The sequence below is a fragment of the Aythya fuligula genome, chromosome 6 (assembly GCF_009819795.1).
Source record: "Aythya fuligula isolate bAytFul2 chromosome 6, bAytFul2.pri, whole genome shotgun sequence".
Classification (NCBI taxonomy): domain Eukaryota; kingdom Metazoa; phylum Chordata; class Aves; order Anseriformes; family Anatidae; genus Aythya; species Aythya fuligula.
In genome coordinates this window covers 6856252-6880574 of record NC_045564.1, presented here as the reverse complement: position 1 = coordinate 6880574, position 24323 = coordinate 6856252, and the positions used below count along the sequence as shown (strand labels likewise).

Genomic DNA, 24323 nt, shown 5'->3' with positions numbered 1-24323 from the left:
ATTTCCCCAAAATCAAATTATGTCCAAAAGGAGAGGGAGAAAAAAGGGAAAGAAAAGAGGTCGTTGCCCCATAAGTCACTTTGAGACTTTCCAGGCAATGCAGGTACACAGGGACTCTGTGCCCTATATCAGCTATCTTTCAGTGCCCTTTCCAAGGCTGAAGCCATTCCGTCTCCTAGTAGATTACTGAAAGGGGATCTGAGAAAGACTCGGTTCATTTAAATGAGCAGTAACATAACTCCTCTGCCGCACGCTCCAAGGAAAAGGGAAGAAGGGAAAGGCAGTGAGTGTCTGCAGCTCCCACACAGGGTTCAGGGCCAGGAATCCTGATCGTCCAGAGCAGCACCAGCATGATTTTATCGTATGTTGTGTGAGAGAGTGTGCCAGGATTAGTGTCTCACGCAGCACTTAATCTCCACATCTAAAATCACACAGCACTCCTCAGGGCCTGTGTAAAGAGTCCTGCCTGGCAGAGTTTGATACACGTGTCCTGCCCTTGCCCAGCAGGAGCCAGGCACAGCGTGGCTGCGTTTAGCCAAGGGGCTTGCACATCAGAGCTGCTGTGTGATCTACAAACCTTGTACAGCCACGAAGGCCAAAAATAACAGAGTTTGATGGGACAGTGAAAAGCAAACTGCAAAGAGCTCTTGGGCAACTCAAGTTCTTCCCCCAAGAACAGCAGTGTCGGGAAGGTTTCTGTGAGGCTGAACGTGAGCCAGAGGCGGCCCCGAGTAGCCCAGCACCTCCTTCAGGGAGCTGCTTCTCCCCGGGCAGCCTCCTGGGGGCACGGAGATGCTCTTGAGCTCTTCGAGGAATGCCTTGTATGTCTCGCCACCGCTTGCTGGGGGACGCTGACATCGTCTGGGACAGAATTAGAAAACCTTGAGCAGGAGGCAGGGCGACTGGGCACAAGTGCTAAGTCAGCCACAGGCTATATGCGGCACACCAGCTGGTGCCTCCCCTCCCTCCCTCCCGACCCAGGGCACATGCACGCTTCCCCCAGCCCTTCTCAAGCATCCCCCGTGCAGGTAAAGGGCAAACGCACTCTCTCAGGCTGCCCGCAACCAAATCCACCACAGCAGGCTTGTGTTTTCAGATATCCATTCCCTTGCCTGCTCCTTTGAAGCTGTTTGACTTCAGCCTGCACCACTGATAGCCTAGGCACAGCCCAGCGTGCCAGTGCCTTACACAGCGCTTGGAGGAGCCAGAAGACAAATCCTCCTTCCTTTGGCACGCCCATCGCCTCCCTCCAGCCAGAGCCCTTCACTTGTGCCCGTAACCCAGCCTTCGTGCCATTCACATGGCACTGTTTGCTGCTCACCTTCCTGTGCTCTCCCCTGCCCGTCCAAGGACAGGGCAACATGCAGGCTCAAAAGGTTTTTGGGAAGGCTCACCCTTGTTATGGTGCCTTAGCCAAAATCCAGCAGAATGCACAGCCACGTGCCCGTAACCACGCGTGCATAGAAGACCTCATTCGACCAAGACAGCTCTGAACATGCTGACCCAACCATTTACTGGGCAAGACTCCTTCCCCAGCTGGCCAGGGTGCCACGTAGCTGCAAGTGCCTCAGGTAGGAACAGGTTTCGCTTTTCTGTGTTGAAAGGACCTTGCACTGACAAAGCCAAACCACTGGTAGAAGAATTTGGTGCCTTGGTGCACGCAGTCAGCATCGTAGCCTGAAGCTGAGATCTTGAGAGAATTTGCTGGCAGCAGATCCCCAGCTTGTTACTTTAAGCCTGTGGTGAAACGTGGGAGAATCAAAGCAGACAAGCAGTCTGGCCAAGGCAGAAATCTCTCTTACAACCCCAAATCCCACATCTATGAGAGCACAAGAACCTTTGCAGCATCTTGATGTGGAAAGATGCAACTAGTCTCTATCACCTCAAGAACAGCTTATTGTGGTGAAATGGATTATATTCCTTCCCAATTTGTTACAAATTATAGTAACTCCGATAACTGCCTAAATGTTTGATTCCTTTCTACATCTTGTTATGTTCTTGGCCTTAGGTAGTCCCCCTGGCAACAAGATTCACAGCTTCAGCTTGGTGCAGGAAAAAACACCGTACTCACATACTGGTTCTGTAGCTCACTGACCCTCCTTTGTGTGGTTTCAACAAGCTTCTCCATGGCATTCCCTGTGCGCCTTGTGACTTTGGATAATAGGATCACTTCCCACTTATCAGCTAAACAAAGTAGGTGGTTGTACCATGGCACAGCTCCAAGCCGCTGCAGTCGGTCTCAAAGCTCAGTGCTTGCCAAATGGCACACACACGCTTACAGCTTTTCCTGCTGACACTGCAGCCACCCAACCTTCAGCAGAGGAACACTGCAAATGCTCAACAGCAACAGGTGTCAGGCAGGAGTTTATCACAGGAAACGAAGGACATGTCAGACAGCTGAAACGGTAGAAGATGAGTAGGTACGGGGCAGCAGAAATGCTCCAAGAAGAGACCGAAATAGGTAGTTGTAAATACTGCCTGTATGCCGAGTGCTGCACACCTTGCCTGAAAGCGAGCTCCCCTGGGCCCTCCCAATGACTGCTATATCAGGCAGCCTAAGGCACCCAGAGGGAAACCACTGGCCTGTGCCCTTCCGAGCAAATCGACATGGGAAGAAGCAGGCTTTACCTTCTGATCCCTGTGCAACATGCTGCAGGTATGCTGGGAGCAGCAAACAAGTGTTTCTTGGGCACTCGTTATAGCGTGTGGGCCTTGGTGGACATACCAGAAGCATAAGAGGAAAACGAAGGTCCTTCCTAGACAATCAAAAACCCAAGTATATACATTTTTTAATTACTAGGAAAATGGGAATCAAGGTAATTGCATCCTCAGTCATTTTAGACAGCAAAAGGCAGAAGTGTCAAAGGGAGCACACTGTGAGACAGAGCAGAAGCAGTGGCACTCACCCTTGCATCCAACAGCTCCAGAGCTCACCCATTCCCCTAGCATACGACAGATCCAGCCTGCTACTTTGTGCCTGGATGTAAACCAGCATCTCCCTCCTCCAAAAGGAGCGCCTGGCTCCCTGGGCTATAGGAAACCCTCTGGCAGAGGCATTTTGGTAAAGACTGGCCCAGAAAGGCAGACTTAAAAGCAACTGCAGAGGGACGGCAGCCCTCCCACCCCAGCGCTGCCATCAGCACCATCTCTGTGACCCAGGCTTGAAGAAGCCAGATGCTTCATTTTGAAAGTGTCAGAATTAATCATATCAGTGCTTCAGAGGGAAGAACGCACCTCTCTTTATTAAACCAACCAAATTTGGCCCAAATGCATCAAGTTTTGCATTGGCCAATACCGCATCTTCATCAAACTTTGGGAAAAAGGAAACAAAACAAAACCAAGCAGATCCAAACCTGTTTCTGCAAGTGACAGGACTCACGGAGCACGGCACCAAACAAACAACGTTCCCCCTGCTGCATTTTTTGGGGCCTGGTGAAACCCAAATCCCTCTCCCTGCTGACGCTGCCTCCCCCTGCTGCGGGATTCTCCTGCGGGATGGAGGTGCCCACGCACCCCCGGCAGGACAGATGCCAGCGATACCTCGCATCCTCAGCTGCTGCTGCTTTCTCTTAGAAGTGGATTTGGGCAAATCCCAGCGAGCGTGAGGCCGGGAAGCGGCTGCTAACAGCACAGGAGGAGCCCTCCTGCTGCAGCACCTGGCCCCAGAGCATGGGGACACATCTCCTCCATGTCACCTGGGGCTTTGCTCCCTGGGGACAGGCAGGGGCACACCACACGCGCTCCCAGGGATGCCTTGGGGCACATCCAAGCTCACCCACAGCACCCTGTCCCAAGAAACGTGACAGAATCCAAATCCTTAACCCAGCTGGTAAAATAAGGACCTGCCACCCACTTCCTTCTTTGCACCTGCTCATCTTCCCACCTGATCAATATGCAATTATTTTGTGGCAGCTCCTCACAGAATCTCTTTTCCTGACAGCCATCTGCTTTCTTAGGCCACGCAGTAAATTCATGCTTCATTTCTGGGAGCCTGTCTTCCTTAGTTTAACAAATATTTGATGCTGGCTTTCAGGACTATTTCATTGCAAACCTCTGGTGACTGCAGAAATTACTGGACTTTTTGTGTCACTGGTTTTTGCAATTAAAGTTCTCATAGGTGTAGAGATGCATTTAAAAAAAAAAAATCCAACTAAGTTACATCTCCAGGATCCATTTCTGCTGGTGGATTTTGCAAAAGTTTGGTTTGTGCAGTGTAGGACAACAGCATCACACAAAGGCCTTTGAGGTCTGAATTTCTAAGCACTTGCAGAGTGCAGTTCACAAAACTCATAATGGCCCCACCAAAAGCCTTGCACTCGGGAGGCTGAAGAGTGAATGGAAGAGAGACTGCTGGACCAGGGAAGAGTAAAGAGCAGCTCTGAATTTCTCTGCAGAAGATCTCAATCATACAGACCAGGGAAACCAGGTTTGAAAGTCAGAAGCCGCTTTGCTGTGCTGAAGAGTCTGTTGACAAGAAAGCTGCCTCCTGCTGAAAGCTGCATCTTCCAGTGAGACCTGGAGAGCACAGCGGGCCATCAGGGCACTGCGGGGTAGAAGGAGAAACAGACACAGGATGGGCAACCAAACAAGGGGACAACAGAAACTCCTCCTGTGCCTGGTGGCTAGTTCCTGATTATAACTACTGTAGGAGAAGGAAACCTTTTGTGGGGGAAAACATGGCATCCAGCTGATCTCCGGTCTATCTCGGGCTCAGCTTATCCAAAGGAAAGGGAAAAAAAAAAAAGGATCAAAAGGAAGAAATTAAAGGAAGCAATTTTAAATTTTAAACAGGGTCTTAATGTGATAGAAAGGAAGTCAGAGCAGCTGAGAAATGCCCAGGGTTTGGAGAGACGCCTTGGTTGAAGGCACTGCGGTGTTTTCCATATTTGTCTGCTTTATTTTTAAACACCCAGAGCCTTTGCTTGATCAACACTTCCTTGTAAAAGGAGGAAGCAGAGGAGGAGTACGGGGCTCTGGGGAGAGAGGCAAACGAGGCTGGAAATTGATGATTTTCCCAGTCATTAAAGTCAAAATTCCTGCTTGAAACCAAACCCTCCTGGAGCACTACACAGGCATGGGGGTGAAGGGGAGGGAAGGAGAGAATATTTATTACTTCAGCAGAACCCAGGTTCTGATGAGAAAAAAGGACCGCTCAACCCATGTCCGAATGTCTGCAGCAGATCTGAAGCTGGGTTTGTCACGTTTCCCCTCCACTTTCCACACCTTCAAAAAAATAAAAATAAAAAAACGCAGGGAAGGTGGCTGGGGTTTTTAAAGAGGGGTGGGGGGGAAGCCACCGAGGTCCCTTGATCTTATGAAGCCCTGAACTCTTACATTCCATTTATAGCCCGAGCTGGAATGACATCCCCCTTGATTAGCAAGCTGTCCAATCCAGCTGCCTGGGTCAGGACTGTACAAGGCACTAAGTGAAATATATATATGCCCTTTTAGATTTTAGCACATTGGGTCCACCCCCAGGGCACAGGCTGTAGCTCATTCTGACCACTGCTTCTCTCCCAGGAATCACTTTTAAAGGGTTTTTAAACTTTTTTTTTTTGGGGGGGGGTTACCTTTACTCTCAAGTTTAAGCAACACAAAATGGCACCAAAGAAGGACGTAAAGAAACCAGCGGCGGCCGCAGCACCAGCACCAGCACCCGCGCCAGCACCAGCACCGGCGCCCGCTAAACCCAAAGAGCCAGCGATTGATCTCAAGAGCATCAAGGTAAATGGATGAACGTGTGCTGAGCGCTGACCCCGAGCGCTCCCGAAGGGGAAAGTTAGCAGAGTCCTTGCTGAAACTGGCAGGGAAACGTTGTGTGTGTTTGTTTCCTGCTTGGGGACTGTGGTGAAATGAATGAATCCCCCCAGGGATTGATTTCTTGATCTGCCTGAGCTTTCGGTTGTGTTAGCAGCTGGAGGGATGCGAGGCATGGCGCATGATTTAATGCAAGAACGAAGCCTGGTGATTTCAAACGTGTTGTAGAAGGTGGCCCTCAGAACTTTTTACCAAATCAGAATTAGTCTGACCTGTTTTGTAAAGCTGAATTTTAAAGTTCCACCAAAAAAATCCTCAACCCCCAAGCCCTGACCTAAATGCATGAGAAAGGGTTACTGAAAAGTGAAATGAAATGTTTTCCCATAGCACGGTACTAAAACCAGATGTTATTTTGCAGTTTCCCCTCAAATTTATTTCCAAAATTTTGCAAATACCTGATAACCCTTTGGCCATGTGTTCTGAGATCAGCACTCCTTATCTTTAAAAGCAGAGATGAAAAGGATTTGCCAATTTCATCTATTTTCATTCTCTTTGCACAACAAACATTGAGAGAGACCCATGAGCTAGAAAGCCACGAAGGGAAGCATTTCAAGTGATTTCTCCTCATCTCTTCATGTTTACTCAAAATTTGCAATTTGCTTCATATTGAAAGTAACCGAGAAAAGATTTGCAGAGGTTTCCCTTGACCGCACATCCATTGGAACTTGGGCTGAATCGAGACTTTGCATGCCACCCGACATCACCAACTGCTGCCTGGCCCCTTCAAAGAGAATTCCTCAAATTCCCTTCAAAGGGAAATTCTCTATTTAGAAAGAGCAGAGAGAGGTTAAGCAGTTAAAGAGATGTAGGGACAGACCCACTTCTCTGGGCATGACTATACATAGTTATTCTCCACCTACCTGACAAGCTGATTGGTCCCGGGGCCAGTTTGCTGAACGCTGCATAAGGAATCATGCCCACTAGGAAGAAAAGAAGGAGTACAAGGTCTCCTAGTAGGACCTACTCATTTTAATTTCACGATGAATTCTGCTTCAGGTGCCTTAGTACACACAGTCTGTCACCCATACAGTCCCAGGATTGTGACCCATTTGGTAAAATTTCTGGAAGTTTTAACTTTCACCACCAGTAGCCAGTCCCTTGCTGAAAGAGCACATAGTTTCTTGCAAGGCTGAAGCTGAACTCACTGGCAAAGCAAAACCAAGAGCAAGAGGGGGTGGGAAAAGATACTTTGGAATATTTAGAGTGATCTTAGTAAAGGCTACAAAGAAAGCCACTGTTTTTGAGAATACTGTCTGAAAATTAGATAAGACCTCACATTTCACCCATCTCCAGAGATGAAGGGGACGCAAGCTAGATTGCCTACTAAATAATTTAATATGATTTGATAGCTCTCTGTGTCCAGTTCATTAGGGGAAAATAGAATTTTCAACTCCAGTGATCCCAGCTAATCTATCTTTACATAAATAGACTTAACAGTGTATTACCCGCTGAAAAATGGCCAGCTGCAGTCTGAGGCATCTCCGTGGTTCAGCCCAACCTACTCCTCTACCCGGGCAGCTCTCTGTCACAGCAGGATATATATACAGGTAGCAGAGAGAACACGCTGGGTTTTGTCACGTTGGGACTGAGAAAAGATAGCCTTCCTAAATTCTTTCTTTTGAAAGATACCATCAGACACTATTCTTCCTCTGTGATGTGCAGAAAAACCTGGGCTGCGTAAGACAAAACTATTCCCTTACCATTAGTGGAAGCACATAAGCATTACTGTTCTTATTTGCAAATGAGTAAAGCTATGAGCAGCACGCTGGATGGTGCAGGGCTGCCCTGCAATGTGCTGCTGGCACAGCCCCTGCCACACAAGCTCGTCACTGTCGTAGATCCCTCTCTGAGCATCCCCTCTGCTCTTCATCCTGACCTCAAGGAAGCCCTGAGGCACTGCAAGGAGGGACGGAGCCCCCCAGCACTGAGGGGGCCACCCCATGGCACAGCAGTCACCACAGGGTGACACAGGAGCCCGCGCTGCCTGTGAGGGTGAAGTGTCCCCTCTGTCCCCAGCCTTCCCCTCTTATGTGAGCCTCCACAGCAGGCCAGAGCTGCCCAGGTAGACTGTGGCACCTCCAGGGCTGGCTGTTTGGGAAGACACCAGGAACAACCACAGCACCTTTGACACAGACTTGGAACAGGAGCAGGGGCTGGAAAACCTCCTGAGGTCCCAACCAGCCACCCTGGGCTACCCGGTTGCATTCTTTGAGACCTCAGGCAGGGATGGGAAATAGCATCCTCCTCTAAACAATTTGCTTGGGAGATATATGTGTGGCAGAGTCAGCAATCATAATTCACATTTTCTGACTTCTAGCTCAATCCCTTCTTTAGCAGTAATTAATCCTGAATCCTTCCATTTGGCCAGGAAAGCATCAGCACAAGAAAAAGCACAGCACCATTTCCAGCCAAACTCTGGAGCCAAAGAGTACTTAAAGCTAAGCTTCTGACCAGGACTCTCAGTAAACAACCCAAGTCCTGGGGCTCTTTGCACTGATTTACCAGCCAAAACCTCCAGCCCTCCCAACAGGTCCCTTTCCAAACGGCCCCCCTGTGCTCACCAGGGGAATTAGCAGCCGTGCTGCAGCTTGCTGCTAACAAGGGATTCCTGGGACCACCTAGCTGTGGGGCCGGTGAGAATCTGGGGGGTCACAAAGCAGGCAGACGCACAGAAAAGCTTCTGTAATTTTTACACAAGTTCCCCCAAGCTCCTTCCATATCTTACAGCTGGAGCAGGGAAGAGTGGAGCTGCCTGATCAGGGTACAGCAGCTAAATAATCCAAACTTGGCTGTGCACTTCATTGCAATTGTCATCCGAAATAACGTTCTCCAAAACAAACAATAAAGAGGTTTAGCAATATGACAGGGGATTCTTTTGGGGGCACCCCTTCCCTTGGATGCCCTGCTTGGTCTGCCTTCAAGGAAACTGGTTCTGGGCCTCTTAGGGTGCATGCTTTGAAAGCCAGCCCTATTTATGAAGTTTCAAGCTGGGTTCTTGCAAAAGCAGGCACCCCAAAACCACCTGGCATCCCCAGAAGCAGTGACAGGCCTCTCACCCTCTTGAATCAATATTGTCTGTTCTTTCTTCCCCCTCCACCCTAAATTAACCAAATCAAAGCAAATCTTTGGTGATTTCCTAGTAGCAGATTTTCTGTTTTTGAGCACCACCTATTGACTCCAGCACCGAGTAACAGGAATACCAGACTGCAGAGACTCAAATCTAAACTCAGCCCTTTATCACCTCACCTCGCCATAACCAGCACAGGAAGGGAATCGAGGCAAAGACTGGGAGGAGGAGGAATTTGTTTTGATGTGGAAAAGTAAAAGACCCTTCTTCCTCCTACTCAAGAAAACAAAACTCAGAATTTACTCTATACAAATCTTTCTGGCCTTAAGTTATATTTCCAATTTTCCTTATCACTTGGGCATCCTGGGACTTGAATGTCAGGTGCACGGGTCAATAGTTACATCATAACTGACAGGAAAAGAACAGGGTGAGGGACACAAGGGAATGTCACCAACTGGACTTGAACAGGAACCAACAACAATTAAGAGAGAAATGACCATTTGGGTCATCTTGTTAAGAGACCCCTGGATTTTTTTATTTTTAACCTAAGACTCTAGGCAGGGCATTCTCACAAAACGTAGCTCGTTTGTTTTGTCAGCTTTTTTCTCCCATGCACACCTAAGCAAGAAACTCTGAGCTGACGAACAGCGCTGCTGTGGGCCACTTCTGATGAGGATTCCTCACGTGTTGGGTTTTGCAGCAGAGGCAGGGAGAAATGCCTAACCTTCATACTGTCCAAATCAGAAGCAGGTAGAGAGGGTTTGTTGGGTTCGATTTTGTCCATATCACCAACACACAGAGTGTGCTTTTGTTGTTGTTGTTTTTTTTTACTGGAAATCTAAGGGTCCTGCCCAGCCTCACAGCATTGGCCTTAAGGCTTTGGGACCTGGAGATGCTGAGCTCAGTGCTTTGTAGGCTCCTGCTCTGCAAAAGGTGACCCGAACACACAGTGTTTCACCAGGCCCTTTGCTTACAAGGGTACACCTGGGGGTACTTGCAAGTATCCACAGTATAAGGGACACTCATTTGGTGCACGAGGCTTCCCACACTGCTGCTTTCAAGATGAAATTCCATGGACAGGGACCAAACATGCTAAGCCCTGTTGCAGATAAGCTACCTATATGCACAGGGGAAAGTAATTCACAGCCATCCACTAGTAAAGACTTGCTGAGGCCTTGTGCAACCGTGTGATGCATGATGGAGCCTGCTGCATGGCAAACAAACCTGTGTGATTGTTTTGCTTTTACATACAGAGCTCTTAAGGCTGTAAAAAGTGTTTCTTCAAATGTCCTAACTCTTATTACATTTACTACTCAAGGAGGTGACCTCTGAACAGGCATTGCGTTGGATATAACCAGAGAGAGGTAATGTCCCTAAATGCACTGACAGAAAGCTGCTGGGCTGGAGGGCAAGCAGGACTGCAAATGTCAGCTGAAGCGCCCAGAGCGACGACGCTGCAGACCAACTCTGTGCGAAGTGGCACAGTGAGAACAGGAAGGTTAGCAGGAGCTGTGCTCACAGCACTGAAGGCTTTCTTGGGAACTGGCAGGTTCTTGGCTGAGGTTTTTGGCGCAGGCCTTTAGGTTATGCCTGATCCGACCCCAGTGATGACTCCAGAAAGATTCTTTAGGACGGACATACCTGCAGGACAAGGTCACCAGCCCCAAAGCGCCCTTCAGGTAGGACAGAGACAAACACAAGTACGACCTTGCCTGGAGAGATGTGCAAGTACCTATCTGACCATCCAGGCCAGCTTCCTCCTATCACTTTGACTGCTGAGACACGGCAGCATTTGGGATCCACTCCAGAGCAGCCCCGGCCACCACTCAGGAAGTTTTCTTTACAAATTTTTCAGAACTTTACCTCCTTTTTTTCCTCCTTTTCCTCCTAAAGTGCTAAGCAAGGAGTCCCTCAGAAGCAGAAACTTCCCCGTATATTTTAGCAGACACTTTCTTACATCTGCTAATGGGAAAAATGGTTTGAAAAGCAACGATTTTTGACAGGGCCCCATTCTTAGTAATTCACAGCTCTGGCAGCATTTAAAAGATGCCTATAGCCTTTGGAGGGTCTGGAGAGTGACAAAATTTGGTAGAAACAATGGAATTCAGAGAAAATGACAGAGAGAGAAGCATCTCAAAAGCTCACTTAGAGTACTTTCTAGTGCTAACATGGTACAGACTTTCTCCCATCACCAGATAAACTGAAAGAACCTAACAGTATTGCTAAAACAGCTTTAAACCCCTCAGTGCACAGAGATCATTACAGACAGCAACAAGATATTTGAGTTTATCTTACATAAGGTAAGAAGAAGGTGACTAATTTAGCCAGTGACAAGTAAAGAAAGAAGTTGCCTGTAAGGAGATATGAAACAGCCAAGATGGAAATTTGCCCCTGGCTCCTTGAGGCTTTATTACATCTTACACCCACTGCCAAAAAGTGCTTTCAGCTGGCTGCTTTACTGCATAGCATTTAAATGTCAAGTAGCAAGTTTAAAATAATGTTAATACTCTACCACTGCCACTGGGAGGCACGTTAAAACAAGGGATGCCTCAAAGAGCAGAGCTCCAGAGCCTCACGTTTCCTTGCACATCCCCTCACTGAGGCACATTCATGCAAAACTAAATGCAATTAGAAAAGGGACACACTAACAAATGAGCACATCTGAATGTCCTTCCCCCTATAAAGCCAATACAATCTGTGCAAAATGGTAAGATCAGCAGCTGCAGCACATTTCACTCCCAGGCATTTCAGAAGGGCATGTTCAATTAATTGCCAAGGTTCATCTAAAAGTTTTTGCCTAATTGTAAAGTTGCAAACTAAAGTCAGCAAACCAGGAAGTTACCCAGAGTACTTGGAAGGGGAAAATCTAACCCAATTCATCTATGTTGAGTCCATTAAACTAAGAGATTTTGAACTATTCTTCCAAACCTTGTAGTATCTCATTTCTTTCCCATATATTAGCAGTGTTCATCTTTATTCTTTCTTCTATTATATTTTCAGGCAGTTTCATTCTCAAAACCTGCATTTAGCGTTTATTTGCCTTCTAAAAGACAGGAGGCTAAATGCATCAGGCTGCTGATTCTTACTTAAACGAGAAGCAGCCTCTATGAATTCTGCAGCATCGATTGCACCAGTTACTGAACCAGGGTGAGGGTCAGCACAACGACTGCCTGCTTTCCAGCGGGGTTTGAGAGCTCTGTAATCCTGCCCTCCGTCATGGCTGCTAGAAAATCCGTGCATCTGTATTAATCGAGGAGCAGGCAGTAGTGGCAAGCAGATACTATGTGAACTACAGCAGGCACAACCCTAGCTATATCCACCCAGAATTAAAGGAAATCCTTTAAGGCCTGTATAAACTGCTAAACATATAACAGGCATCCTCAGGGACCCTCTGATATTCCCCTCTCTGATTTTCCCAAACATCCAATGAATTCTCAGTCTCTTCTATGGAGACAGCACCTTGAACCACCTGGGGGCTCTCTAAGCAAATCCCAGCTAAAATGATTCTCTTCTCTGTAACTCACCCAAAGGGTACCAAGCAGATGGAGCATCTTTAGCTTCTAGCAGCATCCTTTCCCGGGCCTTCACACCCTGCCCAGACCCATAAAACGAGTACAAAGTGGCTGTGGCTCAGCACAGCTGTATTTAGAGTGCCCACCAGCCCAAACTGGTGAGAACAGCACCACACAACAAAGACTTGGACCAGGGGTCCGGGAACCAGTGATTTTTTGAGAGAAAAGTTAGGAACTAATAAGAATTTGGAAGTAAAGGTTTGGATGGATTGGGTCTTCTGCTTATCTGGTGATAGGGAGTTGCATATAACCCTGTTCATCCTACCCTATATAACCAGGTTCTGGTCAAAACACTTCTAATTTGCAATGAGAGGAATAGAAGGCGGTCACAAGCTATACCTGGAAGAGCATTAACTGAAAATAAACAGCACTTCTCCTTGGTATAGATATCCTCCTGGATAATAACTTAGTCCATAAGTAAGGGCTGAATCAAGTTAGAGAAATCCAGTTCCTGCTGTTTTTTCCCTATCTTACAACATGTTCCAACAGAACAAAGGTTTCCTCATTGCAAGATCTTCCTTTCTACCTTGGGAAGTTTTTGAAAGCTTCTTACAGAATCACAAGTCTTACCTTTGATGATTTTTTTAAAGGATTATTGCATTTGCTTTACTGAGGGCATTTATAGATGCACTTACTCAAAGTGAGTAGCATTTTAAGCCCCCGACAGACCCCACAGGCTTAAAGCAGGGTGATTCTTAATTCAATTGTATGTGATGTGCCCATGCTAGAGAATTACTCCCCAGCAAAATTCTGTCTAGGACACTTTTATTTGACAAGTAATGAAAGGAAGGGCTGATGTGGTGCCCAGGTATTTCCTCATCTAAAACCTGAGCCAAAGTCTCATACAGTCAAGAGTTCAGCTGGCTTATATGGAGACCCCTCTCCATTTATACACACCTGATAAACCATTCAAGCCAGATACTTAATCCAGGTATCAGTTTTCTATATTCAAGACAAATTTGCCCCAGTTATTTTCTGGTTGTCATCTAACATGTTTTGGGATAGGTTTTGTTGTAGCCAACCACAGAGCTGACGAGGAAGTGAAGGTATCAAGAAATGTTTTCTTTGAACCAAATTCAATCATGTTGTTCCAGGGGAACATTTTCCAGTTGCCAGCACTGGACAGCAAGAGGCTGAGGGCAGGAGGAAAATTCCACAAAAGGCAACACACCACGTTGACCCAGGCAACATTTCAGCTCTGCCAAAGTCTTTAGAAAGCTTCTCTATTAATGCATCAGGACTGATGGCCAAGATCCATATTAGCTTTCTCACTGCCTGTGCTCCAGCCCCAGGCAGTATTTAATTAGAAGGTCTGAACTGTGCTAAGCCTATGTTGGATAATTCAGACAAAAAACATCAAACCTCTTTGCTACACAGCCCCATAGCCATGCTCTGTCCTGAATACGGTCCCGCTCCCACATGAAAATAGGAGCAGATACAAGTAGAAGAGGAATCAAAAGTGAAGAACTGGCAGCAGAGCATTTTTCATGCTCAGTATATGTTCCCCATATTCCCCCAAAATGCAAACAATGTTTTTGGACAGAGTGTTTTCCAACTGAAATGACTAGCTTGGAAACTTCTTTGCAGTTGTATCTTTAGTTTTTAAGTGGGGAAGTAGGAGGTTAAAGTCTCAAATCTAACTAAATATTTTGATTTATTTTGATTGTTCAGTTTAAAAAAAAATGTTAACAGTCTGCTTGGATCGGATTATTTTTTTCAGACCACTCAACAGACTGAAAAAAGCTGAATATTCAAAAAGGTTATGCTTATCTTCAGGGTAACTAAGTGAACTGCAGCAGAAAGTTTCTCACTAATCACATTTTATCATTAGAAAAAGAGTGGCAAGTGCACAGCAAAGGAAAATAACAAAAAATTAGAGAGGGGATGTTTGCAACATGGAGTCTGTTGCTGTCACAACCATTTCCACGCCAGCTTCATGACCCTCCCTACCCATTTGAGGTGACAGGGAGCAAGGTTTGGAGCAGTTTTTCTCCCTCTTTTACCTCTCACAGCACCCATTTGGAGATTGTGATACAGGCTTATAAGACGGTACACGATAGGAATTGGTCTTTGCTACTGAAGAAACTGCAGCACCTCCCTCCTCAAACCTACCCTGAAACTCTCCACTTGCAGTCCCAACGGGACCTCGTCTGCTACCCAAAAAGCAAGTGCCACCTTTCCCCACCATGAACAGTCACCCTTCCAATACCCAAAGCTTTCTGGAGGCTCTTGCTTCCATCACGGCTTCTTCCACATGCCTGTAGAACAAAAACCTCTCCAATTCTGGCCCCAGCAGCTGCTCTCCTCACCACACCAGTGAGCTCTGAAGCTGGCACACTACTGTCCTACCCCAACCACTAGAAGGAGGGTATCCTAAGTGTCCCACTGCTCTGAAAGGAACTTGCACATCAAATGCAAGCCTAGTACTAATATAGCTGGGTGCAAGACACTTGCATCAGTTTTCTCTTAGAATCATTCAAAATTTGGAAAACCCAACCAGCAGCATTTGATTGCACCAAACAGACAAGCAGCAACGCCACTCATCTAATGCAAAGCACCATATTATCCAAAAAAGGGGTCGAGAACAGCCCAGTGAAGGTGCAAGGACTATCAGAGATTTCATGGGCTTTGAAACAAGCCCAAAGCACACCATCCAGCTACACCTTACACACAACCTGCAGGCTACAGGCAAAAACAGCCAGCTGGGCAAACGCCTTGCACCTCTTGCCCCAAGTGTTCCTCAGTCGCTGACTTAATAGCTTATCGGAAAAATAGGAGCCTTCCCTAAAGGGAATTCTTGGTAGGCTTGGACAGGGAATATCCCTGCTTGACGGTCCGGACCCAGAAATTGCTGACGTGATTCAAACTTACTGCTTGCTACTCCCCTGCCCCTCTCCAGCCTCCTAAAAATAGCCGTAAGATGCCCATCGAGGCATGGAGCCTCCTGTCACTTTGCCCTAAGAAAGCTAAAGAACTCACCGAGGGGAGGGGCAGCTTCCTTCTGACACCTAATCCAGGCAATGCCGTCAGCGCTGCCAGATAAATAAGAGGAAGAAAGGCCAGGAAAGCAGGACCACTCTCAGAGACATCTCAGCTAATCCCTCCTGCCCGTCCGCCGCTCTACTTTTCCAACTCTCAATCATGGTGGGTCCACTAGAAAGCTAAAGTAGTTCGCAGCAAGCCAGCGTATTTTACATGATTAAATCCAGCTTCTCGCTCAATTTAGTTCTAAGTGGGAAAGATAGACCAAAAGATGACAGCTTAGGGTTGCTTGATTTTCCTCCTCAAGCCTAAAGGACTGTGGGAGGCTTTCCAGTCAGCCTCAAGCTCTGCTCTAGGCGGTGGTAGACGTGTGGTTCCTGCAGCTTCAGGCAGAAGGGTTACAGTTTGCTGGTGCTATAAGCATTTTTTTTTAATCTAATGCAAGAGTGGCAAAGGAAAATAGTAATATTTTTGATATAAGAAAGTATTATAGTTTAGTACTTTATAAAACAATGTACTGTCAAAAGCTAATTGGAAACAAACTTTAAGGGCATGGTTTATTTTCTTTGTTAACGTATAAAAAGCTGCTTGTTAAGTGATATTATTTCAAATGGTCATAATAAAGCAGGTCTACACTAAAGCAGTAAGCGACCTGATGCTACATTAATGACTTGTATGTTAGTTAAGAGGCTTTAGATTGTTATTGCTTCTAGCCACAACCTTGGCTTTCCCCAGGATGCAGATTTTAACAGAACCTTTAAAAACAGACCTGGTGATGCGTTTTTACAAGGCAGGTTGCTAGTTTAGGTTGGCAAGGCCTAATTAGGCAAGACAGAAGTGAGAACACTCAGCTACCTTGCAGCTACCTTGTGCTATTTGCTTTCTCTCAGTGCATTTTCAGCAGTACTAGCTCTCTCTTTTTTTTTTCTCTCTCTCTTCCCAACTGCAGTCCTTCACTCCTGACCAAATTAATGGTAAGTGAAACAAAAATTAAACTCTACCGGGGGCAGGAGGGGGAACATAATGGCTACTGAACACTAAGTATTCACCAGTCTTAAGAGCTCTTTTGCTATCTGCATTACTTCTGCACATCTGACAGGCCGTATTTTTGCTGTTTTGGAAGATACTCACGGATTGAGCTGGATGCTTTAGAAAACAAGCAGGTTCTCCCCCAGCCCCCCCTTCCTAAGCTATTTTTTGTGATTGATTTCCTTCCAACAGATCGAGTTCTCCAAGGAGCAACAGGATGGTAAGTTACAAGACAGCCAATGTGTTTTACATGTATGTGAGTTCAGAGAGGAGCTACAGGCTCAAATGTTTAACCTTTACCAAAAGATGAGCTAGGACTTCAGCCAGTAAAAGTCACCACAAACTCGGCTTCAGAAAAACTGTGCTGACTTACACTGAACAGGAACGTGGCCTCAGCCTTACATGCAATTTATCCGTGTGCTTATGCGTGGCCCAAGCTGAGAAGTTCATGAGCTTGTTTGAGTGGAAATAGCGTGGTGTTACCAGCTCTACCTGCTGAACATTTTTCAGCTGTGCTAAAGGGTGCTGAAAAGTGGTCTTTATTTTTAAGCCATGAGTGAAATAGACAGATGAAGTACAACAGGAAAGAGTTAAAAATTTCATTTAGCTGGGACTTTATATGAACAGAAGTATGGGATTCCACCAACGGCCCACTTGTCACTTTTGCTGGGGGATGCTATGGAAGGGGAAGCACAGAGTCTGTTTTATTGTAAATATATTCATGAAGCATGGGAATGTTTGGCAAATAAGCAACTTGTGCAACCTGTTGCTTATAATGGAATAGACTGGATATTATGCTGCAATTCTCAGGGATCTTGCTGTATTTCCCGGTGGGGATTTGTTGAGCACCAAGTCGCAAATGTTTTTTTTTCAAATCTAGTAGACGTGCTGATAAAAAAAAATCCTGATGTGAGCAGTTCCCCCTGAAGACTTGAAAATTTAAGCTGAATTTTTTTATATACTTTAGAAGATGCATTTAGGTTATATTAAATAATGTAGTTTTTAAAGACAATGTCTAAAATTCCATATCAAGTACAGCAGACCTCACTGTGAACAATGTATTTAGAATAGAAAATACAGGGATTTACTAGAAAGCTAGAGGAAGAGGAACAGCTTGAAGTAGCTCTTAAGAGCTCTAACCTTCCTGAACACCAGCCTTCTCCGGGTTGCACCATAAAAATCATCAGGGAGAGGTACTGTGCAGCAAGTGGGCATGGAAACCTTCTTCTGGCAGTCCAAATAGTCCTGGTCACAAAGGAAAGAGACTCCTCCTTACTTTGTAATTCTGGAAATTTTACAGAAGGGTAGGGAAGGTTTAATAGAGAAATGTCATCAATTCAAAACTGCTGGCATGTACAACAAAGCAGATTTTTCTTCCAGCTTCCCTACATATTTCAGCTCTAATGCTAAAACACTGTTGATTAAAGCAAGCAGAGAAGCAATTAATAACCACTTGCGAGAGGGAGGATTTCCCTGGAATAGAGATGTCCCACCCTCAGTAGCTATTTCCAGCCACACCAGCTGCTCGGCATTGCCCCCCTTAGAGAGGGATTTTAGATTTGCTTATTCCAGGGGTATAAACTAGGACTAACTATTAACAAAAAAAAAAAAAAAAAAAAAAAAAAAAAGATACTGCAGTGAAGCACATGCCTGAGACAAAAGTAAAATTTTCTTCTGAGCTAAGGAGCTGTGTTCAGAGCCCAATGAACATAAACCTCCATGGGATTTACAAAAAAAGAGGAACTCTCCCACTGACTTTGCTAATAACAGACTGGAACTGTATTTTATCTCTTGCTCTGGCTAAATGTCATGAATGCACCAGGTGAAAGATCTGATTGTATGGTATAAATCAGCACAGCTCCATCAACCTTGTCTGCTAGAGCACAGGCTGATACGAAGCTGGGATACTGTAAGGGGAAGCTCTACACAGCTTCAGAAGGCCTTGATTTCATCATCTGCAATAATAGCTGTAAGGGGAGAGGGTTAGCAGTGAAGGGTTATAGGTCTCACACATCAAACAGTAAGAAGATTAGTTTCAGGTATATTAGATTACAGCCTAGCAGGCTGACATCCTGTATCAGCAGTTTTACTGGGTGCCAGCAACTCCTCCACTAACGCAGTGTATGGATGGCTGGAGCAAGAACCAAGTACCTCTGTCAGATATCCCCAGCACAAGATGAATGAGGACATGACTTGATGTGGTTTATTGCTCCTAAATCTGCCCCGAGGCACAAAGAACATTCCACCTACACGCACTGCGGGACACAAAGCCTCTCCCTAGCTGCTGGGAGAACATGACAGCCAAGGGAAGGACATCGCGCTGCTTTACTCGGAGTTAAAACACTGAGCTATTAGGCACTGCAGTGCAGGAAAAGACCAAAACAACAGCACAGACCAAAATGCTCAGGACGTATGAGGTTTGAAAATGGCCTTTTAGATAAACCCATTACTTTTCTTTTTTTTTTTTTTTTAATTAAAAAAAAGATATCTTTACTCATTGCAATAAACAGCTTAAAAAGCTTGAAGAATACAGTAAGATTAGCATGGAGTTTTTTAGCAGAAAATGAAAACAAGCAATGTGTTGAAGGCAACTGCTTGCACCAATTTGTATAGGAAAAGTGTCAATACCCCTAAGTCCTTTGTCAGCAGCACGGGGGGGGGAGATGATTGAACTTTGATAATTTGGCAGCACCGAAAGAAGCAAAGTCTCAAAGTTGTATGCACTGGGAACGTGCCAGAATAAGGCAATGCAAGTGTTGCCACTGGAAAAAAGCTGGATATTCACCCATCTGTAAGAAGTGAGGACAGACAGGAGAGCAAATAAAGTAGAAGTGTCTTTGTAAGGCAGCTTTATGGAAAAGCAAGAGTAGCAGCATTTGAAATCTACCTTCAAGTTTCCCATTAGTACTGTGTGGCTGAGATGCTGGAATTGCAGGCAAATGTTTTGCACTCCTATGTGCTTTGGCAGAAGAGTCCCAGTCCTTGGGCAGGATAAAATGGAGTGGATTATTCAATAATATTTTTACCTTCTACTACCATGTCCTATAAAGAAACGTGTTCTTGAATGGCAAAGTCTGTAGAAAGCTTATCTTCCTCTGTGCTTGAAATAACTACAGGGTCAATCACAAAGCTACTGGTGGTTATTAAAGCCAGGAAAAGTTTAAAAATAGTTAAACCAAAACATCAGAAGAGAGGAGTTTTTCTTGGGACCATGGGTCAAAGATTCCCCTTCTAACTCCCCGGGAGTCGTTGGAACGGTGCCAGGAGACAAGAGGCTCACATCTTTGTCCATACAACTTGTCACTGCAGAGCTGTCTGGCTTGATTTAACCACTGCTCTTCCCTTGCAGACTTCAAGGAGGCCTTCCTCCTCTTTGACAGGACTGGTGATGCCAAGATCACCCTGAGCCAGGTCGGTGACATCGTCCGGGCGCTGGGGCAGAACCCCACAAATGCTGAGATCAACAAGATCCTGGGCAACCCCAGCAAAGAGGGTGAGTGCCCTGCAGTCTCTTCCAGGCCCTTTTTCAAACTGAGGAACTGTAATTAGGCAACATTGGTACTCACAGTAGGAGGGAGAGGATTTTTTTGCTCCAATAGGGAAGTCAGGTGGGATCTCAAGCAGGAACACATGGAATTTCACCAGTTCCTTTTGAAGAGGATGGCAGCCCATCTGTATATTTCAGCTGAACAGGGTGTTCTGCTTAAAACTAGTACAAGCATAGACATACGAGGTGTAGGCTGGATGTTTTGTTAGTGGTCTTTTACTAGCTGCCACTTTCTATTTCCTTTCCTCCCCCTTTTAGAAATACGAGCGGTGAATACTGTGATAATCTTTTCACAAGAGCTTAGGTACGGGACATCCCTGAGTTCGCTCAAGCAGTCACTTATTAAGATGGGCTACATCATATCCAAACACTTACATTTGGCAGAAGAGGCTCTAAGGAACAACTCAGAAGTCCTGAGTTCAGCATTAACACCCGTGGGAAGCGCTAAGCAGAGGACTAACAGTGAGGTGAAACCAGCAAGGTGCTGTAAGTGACTAAAGCAATACCTGTCAGGGGTTTTATATAGTCAGGTAGCAAAATACTTTCAGTAACAACTCTACGTTCAAAAATTTCTTATGTTTCCATCTATTATATTTCATTCCTGCCCAAATGAAAACTGCTCTTTGCAAAGATACAGGTAAGAAAAAAAAGAAAGGGATCGTTTAAGCAGCCTTGCTCTAACAAAAACACATGGGGAAGGCCTCACTGGAAACCACAATTTCTGGCTCACGGAAAGAAAGGGGCTAGATGCACTAAGCTTGTGAGGCCTTCAGCCTCCACACTGAATATGTGGGATATTCATATTCCTCTAGACATTCTTATTCTTAATTGGCTTATTCTTTTGCTAATAGCCTCTGCTTCTACATCCAAGAGAACCCAAAGAGGTCAGTAATGTGATATTGGCAGCCCCAGGGGCTTGCCTAAGTCCCAACATCCCACTCCTGTTGTCTTTCCCCACTGCTTGGGGTTCAAGATCCGTTTTACCATATTCTGTAGCTCCCACCCATCAAAATCTTTGCAACAACCAACTCATACAGCAAGCTTCATTCCTGGAAAAAAAAAGAAAAAAAACAAGTGTAAGCTTATAAAACTGTGTGAAAAGTTGAGGAAGTATGTGAAAACTCATATGGATGTGAAAATTAGCTCCCATGGTAAGAGGGAATTCAGATTTCACAGAGAAACTGCCAAATCCCATGGGAAAGGCAGGAGTAAGCTGGAGAACAAGGCGTGTAAGTGAGGTGGGAGGCTTCCCTGCATGTGGTGGTGAATACCCCAAGTGAACACACACTGAAGTGTGCAGTAGCATAGCAACTGGTGCTGTCTTTCCAGAGATGAATGCCAAGAAAATTACTTTTGAAGAGTTCCTGCCCATGCTGCAAGCAGCTGCTAACAACAAGGACCAGGGTACCTATGAAGACTTCGTTGAAGGTCTGCGTGTTTTTGACAAGGAAGGCAACGGCACAGTCATGGGGGCTGAACTCCGTCACGTACTGGCTACGCTGGGTAAGGGATTATCACCTCTGAACATTAAATTGCTGCTGTTTGAAGGCATGAGAGAAAGGAAAGATGTTCTAACTAGCTTGGAGAGACAGGAAGCTACAAGGCCAGACAAGATCGGGTTTCTGACCTGGGAATCCAAAGGGAAAGGTGATATAAAACACAATAGAAAACTTAAAAGAAAGGCTTTATTACTTCTAAACTCAAACCAGGTGCCAAGAGACCTTCTTGAGTGATAGACAGAACAGGCTGTAAACTTCAGTGAAGTAAAGCACACAGAGAGAGGATTTGTTGTGTAGTTTCTTCACTCTGTAGAAATAACTACAATTGCTGTGTCTATGTGCATGTACAGAACTTCTAAAGAGAGTTAAAATGAATAAATCTCAGTTCAGCTGCAGGCCTTTTCACTAACCTAGAAAACAGGAAGCATTTGGAAGAGCTGTAGGCTCCAGCATCATGTGTCTGTGTAAGAATTAACCAGGCTGTGTCTGTTCTCCAGGCGAGAAGATGACAGAAGAGGAAGTAGATGAACTGATGAAAGGTCAGGAAGACTCCAACGGCTGCATCAACTATGAGGGTAGGTGTGGGGGCTCACCACACCCTCTCTTGTCCTACATTTCAGCGCTGAGTTTCATTGCACTTGGCTTTTAGCTTCTCCGGCAAACCAGCTCGACAGAGCTACAGCTGAGTTATGTTGAAAGGTTTATGCATGAAAACAAGCACTGCAACACGCTTAGCCTGCAGTCACACTGCTGAAAAGGCTCGCTTTGGTCACAGCAGAGAAGGCTACTGCTGTCAGCCCTGGGTCTCTAGGCTCTGACTTTCTGTAGGAAAGCTGTACTGGGGGGAAGTAAACTAACCCACGGCAAATGGCTTAGGCAAAGCACTCAGTTTGGTCTCACCACACCCAGGCAGAAAGAGAATATAGTTTGTACAATATTAAGTTCTTCAAGCTTCCTATCACATTACCAAATCAAATTCAATCAGAAGTGCCTTTTCGACACCATCGGCTCCTGACCAGCTCTTGCCTTTAAGAGTATTTCCCAAACTACTATTTACTGCTCCTTCTAACCATCGCATTTGTATTTCTCCACAGCATTTGTAAAGCACATCTTGTCTGTCTAAGTGGACATCCCCAGATATGAAATGGTAGGTTCTTCATATTTGCAGTCTTAACCTTGTCTCTTTGCTATGCTTGAAGGTTCCTACAAGTCCATGGTTACAGACACAGGTTATGAAATCAACATGACACCATCTCCCCAATGATACAATAAAATTAAACTGTTTTCCAAGAGCAAGGAAAACAGGAGAGCAGATTCTTGGGCCTTAATCCAAGCTCCACAACTGGCTGGAAACTGAGGCAGTGTTTAGTGCATTTTTTTCAGATATATGTACCATGGAAAAAAACAAACAAACAAAAAAAAAATTCAGTTTATCCATGATCACAAACACCAGCTGAAATATCATCTTAGATTTCTGTTGTCATACAAAATTGGAGTTTACACTATGAAAATTGACAGCTTAAGACATTTATCCTATAATCACAGAGAATATTTGTTTAAAGAAAAAACAAGTCTAAGCAACACCTTACAACATATAGATTACTGTAGAGAGTAGCCTCAATACTGTTGTGAGCTACTCTTCAAATAAAATTAAGTAATCACCTGAAAAAAAGTATTTTAAGTCATGATCAATAGCCAAAAGGTGGCTTCAGAAGTATCTGAGCATTTAGCAGTATTTCTACAAAGAGAGAGCAAAACCTCACAACCCTGACATGATTCTCTTTTGTCAACAGCAAAGGCCAGCAGCTCTCTTTAAAGTGCAAAAACAAATACCGTGGCTTTTTGGGCCCTTTTGGACTGTTACTGTATCCTGGGAAAGACAGTCTCAACTTTCATAAGAAACAGACACCTCAAGATAGAAATCAAGGGCTCCGATTGTTATTTTGCAAGTGTTTTTTCAGCCAAAGGTGACTTCAAGTTCAACTCTCTCATTCCTTCCTAGAACAAGTCAAATTCGGAAAGACCAGATGGCACCTAAGATCTGCCCAAGTGAAATTCGTGCTCTGGCAGGCACCATCAACATGGAGACTGCAGAGGACTGGACAACGTGCCTCTAAGCCCACTAATTTCTACCAGTGCATCCACAGGTATTGCCTCTGGGTCGCTACACTTCCAAAAACTGAACTTTCATCAGGGCAAGCAAGATGGAAAAGCTGCTACCATCCAGCATTCATCCATCCCAAGCATCTCTTTCCATGTTGTTTCCCATGAAGCAATGTAATCCATTGGAAAATTAAAGCATCAATAAAACCCTGTGGTCACTTTGAGGCTATAAAGTCTTTTTTCCCCCACCTAAAGCAGTTCAAACCTACTCAAAGCAGAACTCAGCACTTAATTTATTTCTGTATGTTGTATTCCACAAAATAAAGTTTTATGAAAAAAAAAAAAACAAAAAAACATATTTAAACTTCTTCCAGAGGTCACTCTACTTAGTTTGGATGAAAAGGGTTTTCTTGGGGGGGACCGGCAGAAGGAACAATTAGGGAGCCACCACCTACATCAGCACTTGAATGTTTTGGGGAGGACACCCGCTACCTGGCACCAGAACAGCCCCTGGGGTGGCATCTGCCCTGAGATCCCAGGCAAGACCAACCACGGTGACCCTAATTTGGGGAGCCATTCAGAGCCACCCCCTTCCTGGCAAAATCTCCTCCTTAACACTACAACAGTGGGTCCGCAGCACAATTAGGAAGGGATCCTAACTACCTGTGGTATTTGTAATCTTATGGACACGTGGAACAGCAGCCACT

The 24323-nt window shown here is 45.4% G+C and overlaps 1 protein-coding gene across 1 annotated transcript; it reads left to right on the top strand.

Annotated features, from left to right (window-relative positions):
- Positions 1 to 5598: 5598 nt before the first annotated feature.
- Positions 5599 to 23829, top strand: MYL1 (myosin light chain 1). The gene is made up of 7 exons (XM_032190346.1): positions 5599 to 5724; positions 16660 to 16687; positions 19817 to 19960; positions 21344 to 21517; positions 22011 to 22088; positions 22608 to 22660; positions 23516 to 23829. Exons 1-6 carry the CDS (start codon positions 5599 to 5601, stop codon positions 22634 to 22636), a joined length of 579 nt encoding a protein of 192 aa, XP_032046237.1. The 3' UTR covers positions 22637 to 22660; positions 23516 to 23829.
- The last annotated feature ends 494 nt before the right edge of the window (positions 23830 to 24323 follow it).